Source organism: Rosa chinensis, chromosome 6, assembly GCF_002994745.2.
Source record: "Rosa chinensis cultivar Old Blush chromosome 6, RchiOBHm-V2, whole genome shotgun sequence".
Taxonomy (NCBI): Eukaryota; Viridiplantae; Streptophyta; class Magnoliopsida; order Rosales; family Rosaceae; genus Rosa; species Rosa chinensis.
Window position 1 is genome coordinate 1,052,896 of NC_037093.1, and position 18,386 is coordinate 1,071,281.

The 18,386-nt window shown below is 38.2% G+C and overlaps 1 protein-coding gene across 1 annotated transcript; it reads right to left on the reverse strand.

Annotated features, from left to right (window-relative positions):
* Positions 1-16,832: 16,832 nt before the first annotated feature.
* Positions 16,833-17,703, reverse strand: LOC112173022 (peptidyl-prolyl cis-trans isomerase). The gene has a single exon (XM_024310567.2). It carries the CDS (start codon positions 17,616-17,618, stop codon positions 17,094-17,096), a length of 525 nt encoding a protein of 174 aa, XP_024166335.1. The 5' UTR covers positions 17,619-17,703; the 3' UTR covers positions 16,833-17,093.
* Positions 17,704-18,386: the final 683 nt, after the last annotated feature.

Consider the following 18,386-nt stretch of genomic DNA (forward strand, 5'->3'; position numbering starts at 1 on the left):
AGAGCAGAATTTTAGATAACTGAAATTTAGCAGCCACTTCTTCTGAAACAAAGCTAAAGCTTCCTTAAAAAATTGACCAAAATCTTGGATCTCTCCTGAGGTTCAGTGTATTATCGCCATTTTGAAGTTCTACCAATCTCAGTCCCTGCAAGGTAAAATGGTTTATCATTAAATTCCACAATGGCATGTTTGACAAATTTTTCTCAATCTAATAGGGAATTATAGCAAGAGCTAGAGCATTGTCTTCTTCGATTGCTACTACAGAATTATAAAGCGAGGGTATGAGATGAAGCAATACATTACCATAAGTGGAATCCACTCATAAAATCAAAAAATAGGAAAGAACAAACCACTCACCAAGAAAATAGCACCCTCTAGCCATCGAACGTAAAAGGCCAAGGTACCGCATTCACAAAAGATACAAAGTATACAAAGTATCTAATGTTTCTGTTTCATTGTTTATCTACTGATCTTGACCTTTTCAATAATAACTATCAGCCTCCTTTACAGGGGAGGGAAAAGAAAAAAACAAAAAAAGTAAAAAATTAACAACTGAACTATCAATTATTCTGCGTATCAAACACCGTGTACTTACATTAAAAAGTATCAACAAATCAGTCACCTTTGAACCTATGTCTATGCAATTTCATTTTTGATATGTTCTTCTTGAAATCAATGAACTATTCGAGACCAATATATTGCCCCCTACATATATGTATTGCAAACATTATAAAGAAATATATGTACTTATGAACTTGGAAAAAAAATGGATGCATTCATTCATTCTGAAGATAATTTGAAAATAAAGATAGAAAAAGAAAACAAAGCAGATAAATGCAGCAATTAAAAAATGAAGAAAAAGATCAAACTCAAAGAACAAACCAAAAGATCAAAGTTAAAAAAGATCATTCTCAGCGATAGACATTGCTTTGACTATTTTATTCTCCAGCGTCTCAGAGCACTTATATTCTGATGGTACATGCTATTAAGGATCCATGACAACTCTTAAAGTGAGCTATATGAATGAGAAAGTTGATTGTGGAACCAAAACACAAATTAAGCATTACAGCAACAAACAATAAATTATCAATTTTGGTTAACAAAGCTGGATAACTAATTTGAAGCTATATGCAGAGCAATATCTGAGTTGACCTTCTAAACAGCAAAACACCTTCAAACGTTATAATAATTAACCACAAATTGGTATAAAAAAAATAACTACAAACATATTGGTATAAAAAACAAATTGGCTCAAACCCAGCTCCAAACTTCTGAACTTACAAACCAGCAAAGAAACAATTGCTTATGATTCTTAACAACGAAACCTCTTCTCTTTGTCTGCACTCCAAATCCCCACCCCTTCAATACGTACAACCTCTAGACTCACTGAACACTACAAAATAAAGAAACCAAACTGAACATATGAACAATTCAATAAAAAACATTTCAAGTTTAAAAACCAAAAGCACAACCCAAATTTTCACCCTTGTCAATCATTGTGATAAAAACCAAACCCAAACCTTCCTCCACAGGTCGACCACAATCCTGGATCTCTCCTCTTCTCTTTCGTACCCCAGCAACCTACAATCACAATGGAAAATGCTACAACAAATCAATAATTCAAAAGCTCTGAGAACGAAACCCTTCCTATTTGCTTTCAGCCTAACCTTTATATCTCAAATTAAAGAGACCCAGAACAGAAGTTCAAAGTGATCAGATTTTTCAGAAAAGCCCAAGAAGGTAAAAGCTCTAAACGATCCAAAGTTTTTCGAAGGCTACCTTGTCTGCTCGACTCTCTTTTGAAACGGGTTTTGATTGGAAATAACAGAAGAAAAGATGGGCAGTGAGTACTGGGATGATCTGATATGATAGATCGAAGCCGACAGTTATTTATTCTGGAAACCCGAAAACTCAAGCTTCTGTTCAAGTTCTAGTTTCTAATCACATAAAAAAGCAAACCAATCAAAAGACGATCGGAGAAGAGAGAGAAATAGATCGGCGTACCTTGTAAGCTGAAGAAGACGATCAGAGTTGTCTGGTTGGATTTTCTTTCTTTCTTTTGGATCGCGAAAATAGAGTTGGAGCCATTTCTGACTTTTTTTATTCTTCTGAATTTCAGAGAGTGGAGGAAGGCGAAAGAAGAAAAAAATGGCGAGCCTGAAGCGAATGGCTACGCTGTGATTACAAAAAAAAATAGGGACAAAACCGTCTTTTCCGTCCCTTATGAACAGTAGTAACAGTAACCGGCCTTTAGTATATTGTATAATGTTAGCATCACAAAAAGGAGCTTCTTAATTATCTCTCTACCCTCATTCAACACCAACACGAAAGGTGATCAAACAGAGTCCAAAAAACAAAGGGGCTTGCAAACATTATATCTCAAAGATCAACATAAAGTGTAAATGAAGACCCTTTCCCAACAGTGTGCGTGACCTTGATATGCGCCATTAGTGATCAGACGAATATTTTCTATGTTTTTAGTGCATTTCTCTCTACATTTTACTTAGTTATTTCCTTAACATTATCATTTCTAACTTAGTTTTGTGTTTTTAGGTAGTTTTGAGTCAAAAATAAAGGCAATGAGGAAATGAGGTGCAGAAATGATAAGAAATGGATAAATGAAGCTTTCCTAATCCTACCAGGAAAAGGAATCTCAGTTGAACTAGGAGTCCTGATGCTGCTAAGATACCTGGTGAGGCTAGGAGATGCGGTGGCTTCAAGATGACTCAAGATAGTTCAAGAATGTTCTAGAATACACAAGAAATTTTGATAATTGAAGGAATGGGCTTTGAAATTGTCCAATTAAGAAGCCTAGCCCAAAGATTGAAGCATGTGATTTGCACATGAGTTTCTACACCCCTTCTTGACATCTTGGAGGAATTCTAAATCAATTTCATTTGGTTTTTGCCCTGAAAAAATAAAGAATATTCAAGAAGATTTCGGAAATCCCAAAAGGGAGAGTTTTTAGGAATCTGCCTGTGCAGATTAGTCAACTTCGACAGATCCCTAAGGACAGCTCAAAACGAAATAAATTGTGTTCTATATATTGGAAATCTACGGATGTCTAGTTTTCAGAGCTTTTTACGGTTTGTCAATATCAATTTTCTAGAAGAAGTTATGGCCGATTTAGTACAGAGAGGTCAAGCTGAGCGCGAATTGGACTTTTGACGGGAATTTTTGTTTTGAGGCCCAAATTACATTGGGAAGCCCATGGCCGAGTTTATGCTTCATATTTCAGATGATATTGCATGTGGGATATCCTAGAGGCTTCAAGAAGGGTTTGGCATCTGGAGAGTTTTAAGGGATTACAACATGCAGAAAGGATGGAAACAAGTCCAGATACGTTGCTTGTTGCTCACACTCCTATTTGGTCGAATTTAAGGAGTTTAAATCAGAAAAATGTTTATAAATTCTGCAATATTATCTCCTTTAAAGACTCATGGTATAAATCTACGTAATTTTGGAGGCTTCTCATTGGTTGGACAACACAGAAAAGCTGACATGGATTTATTTGATTGGTTGGAGTTGTGTGGACCAATAAGATAATTCCTATAAATTAAAAGAAGGATCCATAAGGCTTGGAGACTAAGTTTGCCGTCCTATATATATAGATGCATCCTTGGGACGTTTTATTCATCATCAAACCCAGAATCAAAACTCAAATCCTCTCCCTTTACTCTCAAAATTTCGATCCCTCTCCATTGTTCAAGCATTGAGGCCATGAAGCATCTCCACCTCTTTGCCGTAGTCATCATCAACATCCTCCATCCTTTTGAAGATCATCTTGCGTTCTTGAATTTCTTCAAAAGTGTAACCATGTCATTCTATCTTTTGTTTTTGGTTTCTTTGTTTTGTAACATTAAAAACAATTATAATAGCGTTCTATGTTTTTGTTTTAAATGGATGTTTCGATATTTTATGAGAATAAAGTTTATGTATATGTTTAGTTTTCTATAACCATGAAGATGATAAACGTTTTAGGATTTTTAGATTATAAATTGCGATATCTCTATGTGATGATGAATGTTTGCTGATTTTGTGCTTTAATCCCACATTTTATGTATTTATCTTAGTTGGTTCGAAACAATTAGGGTTTGCATGTAATTGAATCCAAATTAAGATGTGCTAGCGTTCTAGGTCTTAATTGCTTAAGTGGAAAACCTATAATTCCTTAGGTATTTGCATGATAAGATTAGCGTTCTAACTTATTGTCTTTACTTAAATCAATCAAACTTTCATTGATCTTTATGCGTTAATTATGTTTTGGTAGTGAGTAGCGTTCTATGACTAGAATTGCATGTTAATAGGGTTAATTATGGTGCGTTCATCTAGTTAATCTAATTAAGGGAAGTAATAAGAACTTTGTATACGTTTATCTCTATTCTTGATTGATTTCTATCTTCATCTTATGTTGATTCGTGATTTATGATTTGATATTCTGTTTTCGTGTTAATGGTTGATAACTATATCTTGCATCTTTTTCGTCCCCTACTTCTATCTTGATTCATGGTTGATCGATCACTTGTATTGTGTAATTAGATTAGAATATAAACACTTTCGAAATCCCTTTGTCTTGTAATTTTGTAAATATATAGTTTGTTTTATACTTTGTGAATAATACTAATTTGTTTAACATTTTTGACAGGAAGTATATCCCAATCCCCGGCTTAGAACGATACCCTACTTATTCATACTACAATTCGATGCAGGGTTTAAATTGACACTCACTTTGAGCGTATCAATCAGCTAGGGGATGAAGAGCATGAAAGATGCATGCTTCAAAGTACTATTGGGTGGAAAACAATGCTCGTAAGTCTCTAAGCTTGCTTTATTAATTTCCCAATAAGACAGCCCCCATTTGGAAAAGTTTACTTTGGTTAACCAAGATATAAACTAGTTACTAATCCATTTCATTGTTATTGAAAGCTTTAGCCGAGAGGATTTTGCAACAAGGGAAAATGTTTTTCCCAAACCTTCTTGGGATTTTGAAGCAAAAAAAAAAAAACAGATATAGCCAACTAGCACAGAAGGGTAAGCATCACACTAAAAACGAAAAACCCATTTCCCCCTTATTCCACTATTTCATCCCTTCCGAATTCCAATACCAACAAGCACATCAGTCCAAACCCAGAACTCCTATTCAATTGGCCCAAGAATACCTCTATTTAACACATCTATGAGATTATATTACCAACAAAAAAAAACATCTATGAGATCAAGTCATTAACATAAATATCCAAGGATCAACAATAAGAGTAAACATCAACATGAATAGATTAAAAAGAGCAATTTGAGAATAAGTGCTATTTTATTTAAACATAGCTTAGTCAACACGATATATAAAAGGTCTCAGATAAGAAACAGAGCATTAGACAAGACGACTACCATGGCCACAAGGCCCCAGTACAAAAACCTTAAATATGATATTAAAAACACTGTGGTGCTCTTACTCTTGAGAACCCAAAATAAGAACAATATATTAACTTATGATGAAGGATATGTTCTTTACAAACTCAAATAGCACTAGCTTGGCTACAATCACTAGACAAAATTAATGAGAAGTTTGTTTTCAATCTTGAACTCCTTCTTCACTTGAACGATCACCAACTATCGCTCTTCTTTCTTCACAGCTCACTACTGATCTCAAGAGAATCAATGCATATGAACAAATGATCAAGAACACTTCAACATGGAACAAGTGTTTTTTACTCTTGTGAACAATCGATCAAGACTCTCAAATTATTCTTGCGTCAGTATTTACTCCAAAAGAACGCACACTTTCATAATATATTGAGGAGATCACAGATCCTCAATCATGTCTCAATCCTAATACGACTCTTAATAGGAAAGAACTTTCAATAAGAGATATCTCATCCATCCTAAAACAATCAGGACTTTAATACCACGATTTTAACAGTTGGAAATATCTTTGAAACGCAATAACTTAAAGCCCAAAAGATACTTCCCCTAAATCATAGGATTGACTCGGATGACTTCTTTAGAGCAGTGTATAGGGATGCCAACACACATACAAGAAACTTGTACCTACAATCTCCCCCTTTGGTATTCCTATACAAATCTACCATATTTGAGACAGCACTCCCCCTCAACAAGTACTTGAGGAACTCTACTTGGGAAGAAGCCTTCAATTCCTGAAACACTTATCACACTCCTTGTGAAAAACACATGATATAATCAAGACATAAAATTGCAATTCAAAAAGCCATTTTAACACATGTCCAACGTCAACTACTAGCTAAACACATAAAGAAGTCTAGCCAAAAATATTCGTTAACAGGAAACACAATGAAACACAATAATCTTCTTCTCCCCCTTTTTGGATAGGTATGCGAAAGATCAAGAGTGATCTACCACTTTGCTCAAGATTGTACCTTAACTTGCCCATTCCACATCAGAGAGAGAGCACATCAATGTGATTAAGAAACGGAACTCCCCCTTAATTTAACATGTTATAATGAAATGCAATCACACAATGATTTGGTTTGTATCCAAATGATAAGAACATATTGAATTTGCAAAGTTTTTCCAACAAGAGCAAGACCACACATCCAGAAACAAGAGTACAACAAGATAAGTTCACACAAGTGAATCATTTCTGACAACCACAAGGTAAGATAGAAGATGATCGAGTATTTTGTACCTTTTGTTGTGTAGAGTGAACATATCTCTAGATGAGGTGTGTAATATTTGTTGAAACCTTAAAAGCAGAACTCATATACAAAATAATTTGATGCACATAATCTTTATTCCCCTTATAACACCGTGTGGGCATGACTTTGAATTTTTCTTTTTGCCTTTCACACATAGTAACATTTTTGCAAAAGAAGACTACGACCCATGTAACGAGTATTATACCAGCAGCTCCCAAGTCAGATGACTTTAGGGTACTAAATGTACAAGGAAATCCCAAAGAGCACATCTACTCGAGTCAATAGTTTCACAATCCACCGGGGTGACCAAATCATTCCCGTTTCATCACCCACTAGATCTTTTGTGATGTAACGAGAGAGCATCATCTTTGATTTGGCATCAACCAATCCGAAAAACCAAGTTTCCATGAAGTCCAAATTTTCTAGATCTATGTGAGGTGAGAGGCAATGATTCTAGGGTTGAGGGGTGGGGACAGTATTTTTTATAAATTGGATTGAGACTTTGTCCATTTTACTGTGAATAAAGAATTGGGCCTTTGTCCAGTTTCTAAATAGATAAAATCAAGACAATATCAACTACAAGAATAGAACGTGTTTTTCTGAAAAGCAGAGATTGATAGGCACATTTTCATCCTTATTGGGCAGAAACTAAAAATTCAAACAGACGTATTGTGGGTCGGCCCGTTACAAACACAAAATTTCATTTTGTTTTTAAAAATATTAAAAACTTATAATGATGAGATTTGAATAATAGACATTTTTATTCAAAATCTCATAAGAATTCCACAAATTCTATTTCATTAATGATGTCAAATAGTGAAATAAAACATTATATCATTGTTTTGACATAAGTATTTTTTTCTAAATATTAAATATATGTTTATTAATAAGACTTATCTCACAATAATACAACTACAGAAATAGAATGGAAAAAAAAATGATACTAATTCTTCATTTTATTAATAAAGATTATTCTCACGATAACATACTAAAAATATATATTTTTGAGTTTTTTTTTTCATTCTTTCTTATAGTAGAATACAAAAAATTATTAAAAAATTAATCTTAAAAAGCTAAGATTTTATTTATTTAATTTTCTAAATAGTTCAATAAAATTCATTTTTATTTACTCAAATTAAAATTTTAAAATCGTGCTTTATAATGGGTAGGCACGAGCACAACACTTTTATTGACCTGGAAGGAGCACGGCCCCGCACAATATGTTCTCGGGCCATAGGCCGGACCGGACTTAATATTTAAGTAAATGGGCCGGCACGAGCCCTATACGATAATAAATGGGCCGGCCCAAGCACGGCACAAAGCACGACTAGCCTCGCTTAAAATGGATCGGGCTAGGTCGAGCTGGCCCATTTGTCACCTTTAAGCACGGCACGAAGCACAACTAAGCTTGCTTAAAATGGATCGGACCAGGTCAAACTGGCCCGTTTGCCACCTTTACTCTAATGCCTACAAGTTTACACTCTTCCTCTCAAATTGAGCTATGATTTCTGAAATCTGAGAAGAAAAATTAAAAGTTTTTAGTATGAAAAATATATAGACTGTGGCAACTATAGAATATCTTCAGGGAATGAACACAAGTCAAATGGGAAACTCATCGGTCCTCTTTGAGCTCCATCAGGCTTGACAACAATGAAAGTGCGCTCATATTTGATTAGAGAACAAAAGCTTTATAAGAAAACAGAAAAGATATAGTAATTAACATTAAAAAACAATTGAACAAGTTATTCAAAGTACCTCCTCAGCATATTGAAGCTAGACTGTGGTTGGTTGCAGTCATTAAAATTCTGCATTACATTTTTAGAATCTTACATGTTTTATGTTCTCTTATTACCCTATTCAGGCTTGCAATAATAAAGTATAGGAGGATAAATTCTTTCATATAAAACGAACAGTAATTTCAACTCTAATATGTTCTATCGAAGTAATTTTGTTTTGTTTTATTTTCTATGAAATTGATTCTCATTTTCTCTGACTGCTTTCTCCCGAGGCAATTTGATTTTGAGTCTTGACAAGTCCATGGTACTCATTTGCTTTTGGAGATGCAATTTTGATCGTATCCTCCTCTCAAATCTATAACTCATGTGAATAAAATCTATGATTACTGATATAGCAACAAAGCTTACATCCATACCTTCTGATGCAGCAAGTGAAATTGGAGGAGAAGCTGTTTGACTTAGAGGTAGTGCTTGAACCAGTGGTCTTTGTAATGAAGTAGTTTTAATCATTCACATAGTATTTTCAATTTACTAATAAAGTATGTCTATGTGTTCTATGTGATGTAATGGATCTGGCATAAAATTATTTTGATAGTAGCTTGTCCAAGTTTTTTGTGTAATGTTGCCACATCTTGCCATCCTTTTATCAAGTGGTATTATGGGATTAGTAGACATTGTGTTAAAACTTGCACTCTAATTTAGGTGTGCCGTGTGCCATCCAAATCATTATATGAAACTGTAAATACCCTGCTAAACTTTAACTTCGATAACAGAGGAAAGAAGTGTTGATTTTCTTACAATATTTGGTGTTGTTCAAGTAAATTTAGAATATGTGTCTGGCCCAAACTTGATATTACTTGCTCTAGTTGAAATAGGGTTTATATTAGAGATATTCTCGGACAATCTTAGGAGATATCCAATCAATGTACGATTATGTTTCCATGTACAACTCTATCTCTATGCTTGTAATCCTCTATATAAAGTGGCCCCCATTATCAATGAAAGTACGACTCAATTCTCTCTCAATTCAGTTTTCCTTAAACACGTTATTAGCACGAAGCCCTAATCCTAAAACAAATAGCCAAACCTTGATTCAAGAAGCTAAAAACCTTGAATCCGAATACAAAACCTTGAAGCCTTTTCTGCCTTCACCTCACACCTTGAATAACTTGATCCCAGGAGTCTAGAACCAGTGGCCCCATCCCAAGAACCGGCCGGAAACCTACCGAATCGGCCACCGGAAGCTCCATACAACTTGCAGCAAATATTCCACAGGTTCACCATCTTCCGGACCTCCAATTTCCACTAAATTTTGATAGCAGAAGCCTCTCAAGCCAATGATTCAGGAACAGGATGAAAAAGCACAAAAACAGGCCTAAAAGTGGGTGAACCAGCCGACTAAATCTTCTACAGAAAATCGGCAAAAAAGAGAAGAAAAGAAAGAAAAAAAAAAGGAAAAGAAGAAAGCCCTGAAGCCCAGAGGCCCACTGACAAGGCCCACCGCCACGTCAGCTTCTAGGACCCATTGCCACGTCAACATCAGACCCCACTGCCACGTTAGCACCCAGGGACCCACTGCGGCGTCAGCATTAGGACCCCACTGCCACGTCAGCACCGGTCAACTTTCCGGCAACTTTTCCGACCACCTATTTCAAGGTATTTTTTACTAAAAGTTCCCGTTTTTGAGTTTTTATTCAATTTCTCTTCTTTTTCTCGGGGACTTGCAACCTCCCTTCTTCTACCCCCCTTTCTTTATCATAGGGGAGACCAAATTAAGCAGAACTGTGGCGGTTCGTGCTCACCCCAACCTTGGAGCTTGTAGAGTCCTCCAAACTTAGAGTTTGTTGAGATAAAACGATCGACCGCAAACATCATTGTTTCGATCTAATCCAACCCCTCTTGGAAGCGACTACTCTTAGAAATTTCTAATTTCTTGGAAGCGACTACGCTTAGAAATTTTATATGTTTTCGTGGTAGCTTTTTCCACTCCGAAACAAACCCTTTTTTCTTGTTCTCTTTCAAGATGAGTAACCTAAACAAATTGGACTTTGCTCCATTGGGAACAACTGGCTCTGAATATCATAGGTGGGTTCGTGATGTCCGCCAGCATCTCAAGACCGATGGAATCCTATATACAATTCTCGAGCCTAGCCAGGACATGCTAACTGTTGAGCAAGCTCAAGCTTTGGAACAAATAGAGCAGCCTTAGAGGCAAATAAGGCGAAAGCCATCATCCTAATGACTCGTCATATAGATGATCCACTCCAATACGAGTGCACGAATAAAGAAGACTCCAGAAGGCTGTGGGTCTCACTCGATGAAAGATTTGACAACATCCGTGACTCCCTACTTCCTGACCTAGAAGTGAAATGACATAGCCTCCGCTTCAGTTTGACTACAATTCGGAAGCACTTCGCATTAAATCCTTAATGGAATTCTGTGGTAAAGAGATCACAAATGCGATATTGATTGAGAAGACTCTCTCCACCTTCCCCGTCTCTGCATTGATGGTTGCTAAGAACTATCGAATCGATGTTACTGCAAGACTAATCACAAGGTTTCATGAGTTCATTGGAGCTATGAATGTCGCTGAAAAGCATGACAACATCCTTGTGAAGAACTATAATTCGAGATCCGTGGGAACAGAGCATATTCCGGAATCCAATTATAGTCTCGTCCCAAAGAGAGGGGCCAAGAGCGAAACCCTAATCTTAGGAATACATTTGGACGTTCTTGTCCATATAATCGCTCTACTTGGGAAGGTAATCTCCAAAATAGGCGAATACGGAACCGAAGAGGTCAACATGGAAAGAGAGAGGGAGGCAACGCCTCTGGCCATGTTGGTGGCGCCACCAACACAAAGAGCTATCTAAATGACGCTTTCGAAGCGCCTCAATCAATGGAGTTTGAGCAAAGAGATGTATGTTCTCAATGTGGAGTGTCTGATCATTGGGCACACATTTGCAGAGCTCGTGAAAGCATATTATGAAGCAAGAGAAGCTCACTATGTGGAACAAGAAGATCAAGAAGATGATCTAGAGTGAAGGGTTGAAGACTACAAATCCAGCTGGGATCAATAGATCGCCAATGCTGTTTAAGTCTTTATTTTTCCAAGAGATGTAATAGGCAATTGCCATATATTTTTATAGTAAATGCCATTGGTTTAGTTTTTCTTCAAAGTAGGCTCACTCAAAGTAAGTGTTATGTCTAGGAAGGTTCTGAGATTAGTGGTAGTTAAGCGAGCCTTGCTCCACCGACATCTCTCTACTCACTTGGTCACATTTATTTTGGAATTACCGAAAGAAGTTAGACGACTACCATTGTTTTGCATTAGCTATCATTTTGGATTAGATTTTGTTTAGTCAAAGAGACAATGATGTAACTCTGTTGGCTTATGAATAAAATTTCGAGTTCTTTAGGACTCCATTTTGATTCTGAGCATATAACTTTTGTGACTACGATGGCTAAGCCATCAGTATTAATTCAAGGACATGGAATAGCCCAAGTTCCACTTGCCAAATGGCACCTTAATTACTGTCACAGAAACTCTCTACGCTCCTAGGGCCAATCGCACCTATAAATAGCCAACGGATTCCATGCAAAATCGCATGTAGAGAACGGAAATGAGCTCCTTTGCAATACCTCTAATGATTGCGAACGAAGGCGCATCTTAGAGAAGTTTATGTGTCTCTCTAGTGGATTCTATGTCACTATTCGAGCTATTAATCCAATAAAGTTATGAGAGAAGATCTCTTGAATTTAGACACATATTGGCTTTGTTACGACAAGATAGATCATCCTAGTCATGATATGATGATCCGTCTACTAAAGACTTCACATGGACATCATTTCTTTCGAGCGAAATAAAGCATGAATCACAAGTTGATTTATGGACTAAGTGTGACCGACGTAGCTGCCTAGGGCACCGCCTCCGTCCACCACCAGCCTAGGGCTGGCGCAGTCCTTATCCATGACACCATGGATGGCGTCCATCATGGTGATGGCGCCCTAGGTGATGCTGCAATCACCAACTTGCTTCAAATAGCGTTTCAGACGCTCAGGCCCAACCAAAATTCTCATTGGTTGCTTCTAAAGCCTCTCGCTCGTTTTAAAAAGCCTGTTCCTTAAGGAAATTAGGACTGAGACCGTCCTATGCAAAGGATATGAAAATATTCATTATGTTCGTACATAGAATCGATGGGGATTCTATGGATTGATTCAACCAACTTGTGGACTTTTAAAATATCTCATGATATTGGTTGATACACAAACACGCTGGTCCCGTATTTTGCCATTGTCCACTTGCAATGCTGTTTATGCTGCACTCCTAGCAAATATCATATGATAACGGGCTCACTCCCTGGATCATCATATTCCGTCAATTAGACTTGACGATGCTAGCGAGTTTGCATCGAAGACTTTTGATAGTTATTGGGACTGATGTTGGACATCACATTCCCATGAACACACCCAAATGATCTCGCGGAAATGTCTACGATGGTAGTCCGGACATTGGTAATGCGCACCAATCTCCTTATATCCCTTTAAGGTGATGCAATATCGCATGCAGCTATGCTAATTCGTCTACGACCCACCGCCACTCAATCTACCTCTGTGTTACAGCTAGTGACTAAGTACAAGTATCGTACTTAACATCTTTGAGTGTGCCATTTATGTGCCAATTGCGCAGCCACAGCGCTCTACGATGGGTCCGTACAGGCGAATGGGCAACTACGTTGGATTTGAGACTCCAACAATCGGCTGGCACTTAATGCCCTATCAAGGCGATCTCCTTACTGTTAGATTTACGGGTTGTCACTTTGGTGAGACAGTCTTCCCGTTGTTAGGGGGAGATAAGAACACGGATGTTCAGCAGGAACGACAGGAATTGTCGTGGCCTGTCCCCACTATGTCTCATCTCGATCCCTACTAAAGTGACGAGATCACACATCTGCTGCAAATATGCCTGCAAGGAAGTACGTCCCTACAAGAGGACGTAGCGCCACCCTACACGGAGGTAGGCATGGCGCCAATGCCAAAGAGAGTGGCACTCTGGCGTAACAGGCCCTGGCCCCAGCTAGGATGCATGGGAGGCGCGTGAGTTCCAAGGATACTTTGGCACATTCCAATCCTTTGATCATTAAGACTCAAAATCCGTCTCATGAGAATCTTCCGGATTATGGTTATCTTTAGGGGACGCCTCAACGTCAGAACCTATTCCTGATAATATAGAGCTCTATGAAAATTACACTAGTGTACATGAGACGTGGGATAGAAACTCCATTATAATTGTTGATGTAGTTGCGCATGAGTTTGTTGAGTCCGATGATATCAAACCACACTCCGTTGATGAATGAATGCCAACGTAGAGAGATTTGACCTAAATGGAAAGATGCGATCCAGATTAAGTTGGATTCTGTAACGAAGAGGAAGGTTTTCGAGCCAGTAATGCCAACACCTCCTAACATAAAACCTACTAACTAATGGGTCTTCGTTAGAAAGAGTGATGAGAAAAAGAGATAGCAATCTCACCCTATGGCGCAAGGCTTCTCACAAAACACCCTGGAATCGACTACGATGAGACATATTATCTCGTAATGGATGTCATTGCACTCCACTACCTTGTCAGTTTGGTAGTTTCCGAATAACTGAACATGCAGCTTACAAATGTGGTCACTACGTATCTATATAGGGATCTAGATACGAAATATACATGAAGGTTCATGGTGAACTTCATCTACCCAATTAAGTCAAGTGGCTCTAGACCATGGAGCGGGTTTACAATAAGATTGAAACACTCACTAAAGTGACTACTTGATTGGGAAGGGATATGTCTACGCGTTTCTATAACAAGTTTCAGATTCTATTGCGGTTTATGTTGGACATGATCTTCATTGGAAGCCCTTAAAAAGTTAAGGGAAACCGCTGAACATTTGAAATCAGAGTTTGAGATGAAGGATTTTGGGAGAACACGATTATGTCTTGGTTTGGAACTTGAGCATCGTGTCGATAGATGCTTAGGCATTTTGACAAGGTCAAACCTTCAAGCAACCCCATGATCTTCCGTAGTCTTAATCCTGAAAATGATCCTCTTCGTCTGAAGGATGATGACGAAGATGTGCTAGAGGCAGAAGTGTCTTACTTGAGTACAATAGGCGCATTATTGTACTTAGCTCAATGCACAAGACCGGATATCTCATTTGCCATGAACTTGTTAGCTAGATATAGCTCTGCGCCAACGCGACGCCATTGGATTTGTGTAAAAGATATCTTTCGATACTTGAGATGTATGAATAATATGGGCTCGTTCTATCCCTATAGAGAGATTATGGATTCAAACCCATCACACACCAGGAACGCTGCCAACACTGGCCTGCGTCCACTATCCCCATCCCAAAACGACATGTGTTTTGGAAGGTTTTGCTGATGTTGGGTATCTCTCTGACCCATATAAAGGTTATTCCCAAAATAGTTAAGTGTTCACCATGGGTAAAGACCGTGATATCTTGGAGGTCTACAGAAATAGATCCTAGTCGCTATATATTCGAACAATGCAAAGATTATTACTCTTCACAAAGTGGTTCGTGAATGTATATGGATTGGATCCATAATTACGCATGTTCAAACAATTGTGGTTTGAAGTCTACCACAGATGAGCCTACGAGCATTTAAGATAATGCTGCTTGTTTTGAATAAAGAAGCAAAGGCTACATCAAAAGCGACAACACCAAGCATAATCAGCAACAACAAACTATCCTCAAGATCAAAGTGAATTAGGTTCGACCTGAAGACAGTGTGGTAGACTTGCTCACTAAGTCATTGCCTACATTTCACTTTCGAGAAACATGTTGGTAGCATCTTTTGCGGAAGTTATCCGAAATCTCATGACCGTTGTCATCAGGAGGAGATGCAGATATCAGGGGGAGATGTCTACATGTATGGTCTCGAAACGTGAATGGTGTGTTGTGCTCTTTTTCCCCTTTGACCGAGGTTATTTTTGTCCTACAGGATTTTTGTTACTCGGCAAGGTTTTTAATAAGGTAACGAGAGGAGCACCACGTTTGGGCCACACAAGGAGGAGTGTTCAAATAAATCCAGAATGTGTCTGGCCCAAACTCGAGGTTACTTACTCTAGTTGAAATAGAGTTTATATTAAAGATATTCTCGGATAATCTTAGGAGATATCCAATCAATGTACGATTATGTTTCCATGTACAACTCCATCTCTATGTTTGTAATCCTCTATATAAAGAGACTCCTATTTTCAATGAAAGTATGACTCAATTATCTCCCAATTCAGTTTTTCTTAAACAGTGTTACAATTTTTATAGCTATATATTTTTTTTCTTTTTCAGAATTTCTATATATAGATGACTTAATCATGACATGAAGTTATTCCCGCAGTTCACAAACCCGCAGCAACATGCGGACTTCCTAAAACATGGGTCTAAACATGGGTCTAAACGTTCTAGTAATTTCTATAAGACCCTTTCTACCATTTTGGAAATGTTGGCTTTTCTATTGTCTTTTTTAAATTATTATTTATTTACAATAATCATTATATTGGGTTATATATAGATAAATCATAAATTTATTGATAAGTTCAATTTTCAAAATAATATAAGGTATAACTCCTCCTTTCTCTTTCCTTTCTTCCCTTCACCTATTCCTCTTCGAACCAAAGTAGTTGACATCTTTTCAACATTCAAGAGAAACAAAACCTAGAAATTAAGAATGGTCCATTAAAATCGGATCTCTTCCGATCATATTGGCATGTAAAATTTCACTCAAATGTCGACACATGCACAAATCACCAAAAAGAAACACAAGACAACATTTTGATATTCACTTTTGAAAAATAAAAATTTCTTTTCTTAATTTCTAACATAAGTAAGAATCTCACGTCTCAACCAAGGTTGTCAAATTCAAATTTTAAACCAACTAGTAAAACACTATGAACAACATATCTGAACTAAATTTCTGCTCCAATTCCTGTGCTTACGGTTTCAAAACTAGAAAGACAAAATCCTTATCAAAACAAGAGTAAATTAAATGTCAGCATCACAAAAAATCTCCCTACCCTCATTCAACACCAACACAGAAAGTGATCAAACAGAGTCTAAAGACTGACATGAATTGTAAATGGAGAACTCTTCCCAACAGTTTGTGTGTATACACCTTATTTTGCTGTTTATAATGCCATTTAACAATGAAAGCTTTAGCCGTAGTTCCCGTTGTTCCAAGATATAAACTAGTTTCCCGTTGTTCCACTACTTCATCCCTTCCAAATTTCAATACAAACAAGCACATCAATCCAAACCCAAAACTCATTCAATGGGCCCAAGAGTACCACTATTTAACACATCTATGAGAACAACCAAGAACAAGACTATAAATATCAACAAGAATAGATTAACAAGAGCAATTTGAGAATAAGTCCTATTTTTATTTAAACATAGCTCAGTCAACACGATATATAAAAAGTCTCAGATCAGAACCAAGACGACAAACCACGGCCACAAGGCCCCAATACCATAATAAAAACTGGAGAGAGACAACAACGACCCATCTACGAAACCGAAATTTAAAATTCGAGAAAATTTAAACATAGACAGAAGGAAAGGAGGACCCCATCATAACATAAACGACGATCGCCGATCGGAAGATCCGATAAACGACACGCCGTCTAAGAGAGCTGGCCACAGTCAGCGACCACAACAGGCTTGGCGGTCCTTCCAGAGCTAGATCCGACCTTCTCGATGTTCTTGACGACATCAAGACCCTCGACGACCTGGCCGAACACGACGTGCTTGCCGTCGAGCCACTCGGTCTTAGCAGTACAGACGAAGAACTGAGATCCGTTGGTGCCGGGGCCGGCATTCGCCATGGAGAGGATGCCGGGGCCGGTGTGCTTCTTGACGAAGTTCTCGTCGGCGAACTTGGCGCCGTAGATCGACTCGCCTCCGGTGCCGTTTCCGGCGGTGAAGTCACCTCCCTGGCACATGAAGCCGGGGATCACACGGTGGAAGGACGATCCCTTGTAGTGGAGGGGCTTGCCGGAGCGGCCGACGCCCTTCTCGCCGGTGCAGAGAGCACGGAAGTTCTCGGCGGTGCGGGGGGTGGTGTCGGCGTAGAGCTCCATGACGATGCGGCCGGCCGGCTGGCCCCCGATCGTCATGTCGAAGAACACCTTAGGGTTTTGAGCGGCCATGGATGCGAGGAATCGAGAGAGAGGTAGGGTTTCAGAGAATTTGAGGAAATAGGGTTTGTGATTTGCGTGGACGAGGTCACGAGCCTTGAGGGGTTTATAATGGAGACTTACGCGGTGAATATCTGTGGCGAGGCAGTCTCAGCCGTTGGATAGAGACACGTGGGGTGATCCGAACGGGGAATGAGTTAACCGTGGTTTGGGTGTGTTTAACCAGGGTTGGGTTTCGGGACCGGAGTGGGTATAGAGGTGAGAGTATATGCTTTTGGTCCTTTTGGATAGGGTTGGTGGACTTTTCGTGAAGAAGAGGGACGACGTCGTTTCGGGGTGGGGCAGATGGTCATAAATAAAAAGTGAAAAGCGTGCCACAATTTGACTGGTTTTACTGACACTGTGATGGGGATTGAACGGTCCGTATTTTCACACACTAGGGTCCAAAAGAAAAGATCTGAAAATCCGGATCATGCTCCAAATATGATATCCATGGATACCGCCAACCCATGAATTGGATCCGTTTAATGTGGGAACACATGAAACATGTGTAGACTTGTTTTTGAAATTTTTGGCCAATTTTAACAGCCATAAATCATATGGTTAAACAGTAATCATATTACTGAAACACACTTAAATTAAGCAATTATCTCAATGTGTGAAGAACACTGCAAATACTGACTAATCTAATTGTTCATTTTTTTTTTTTTTTTGGAGAATAAATCTAATTGTTCGTGTTTCGGATAAATCATAAATTTAATGAGTCATTACAATCAAATT

Coding starts and splice junctions, on each gene's coding strand:
- LOC112173022 (XM_024310567.2), bottom strand. CDS start 17,618: ATGGCCGCTCAAAACCCTAAGGTGTTCTTCGACATGACGATCGGGGGC.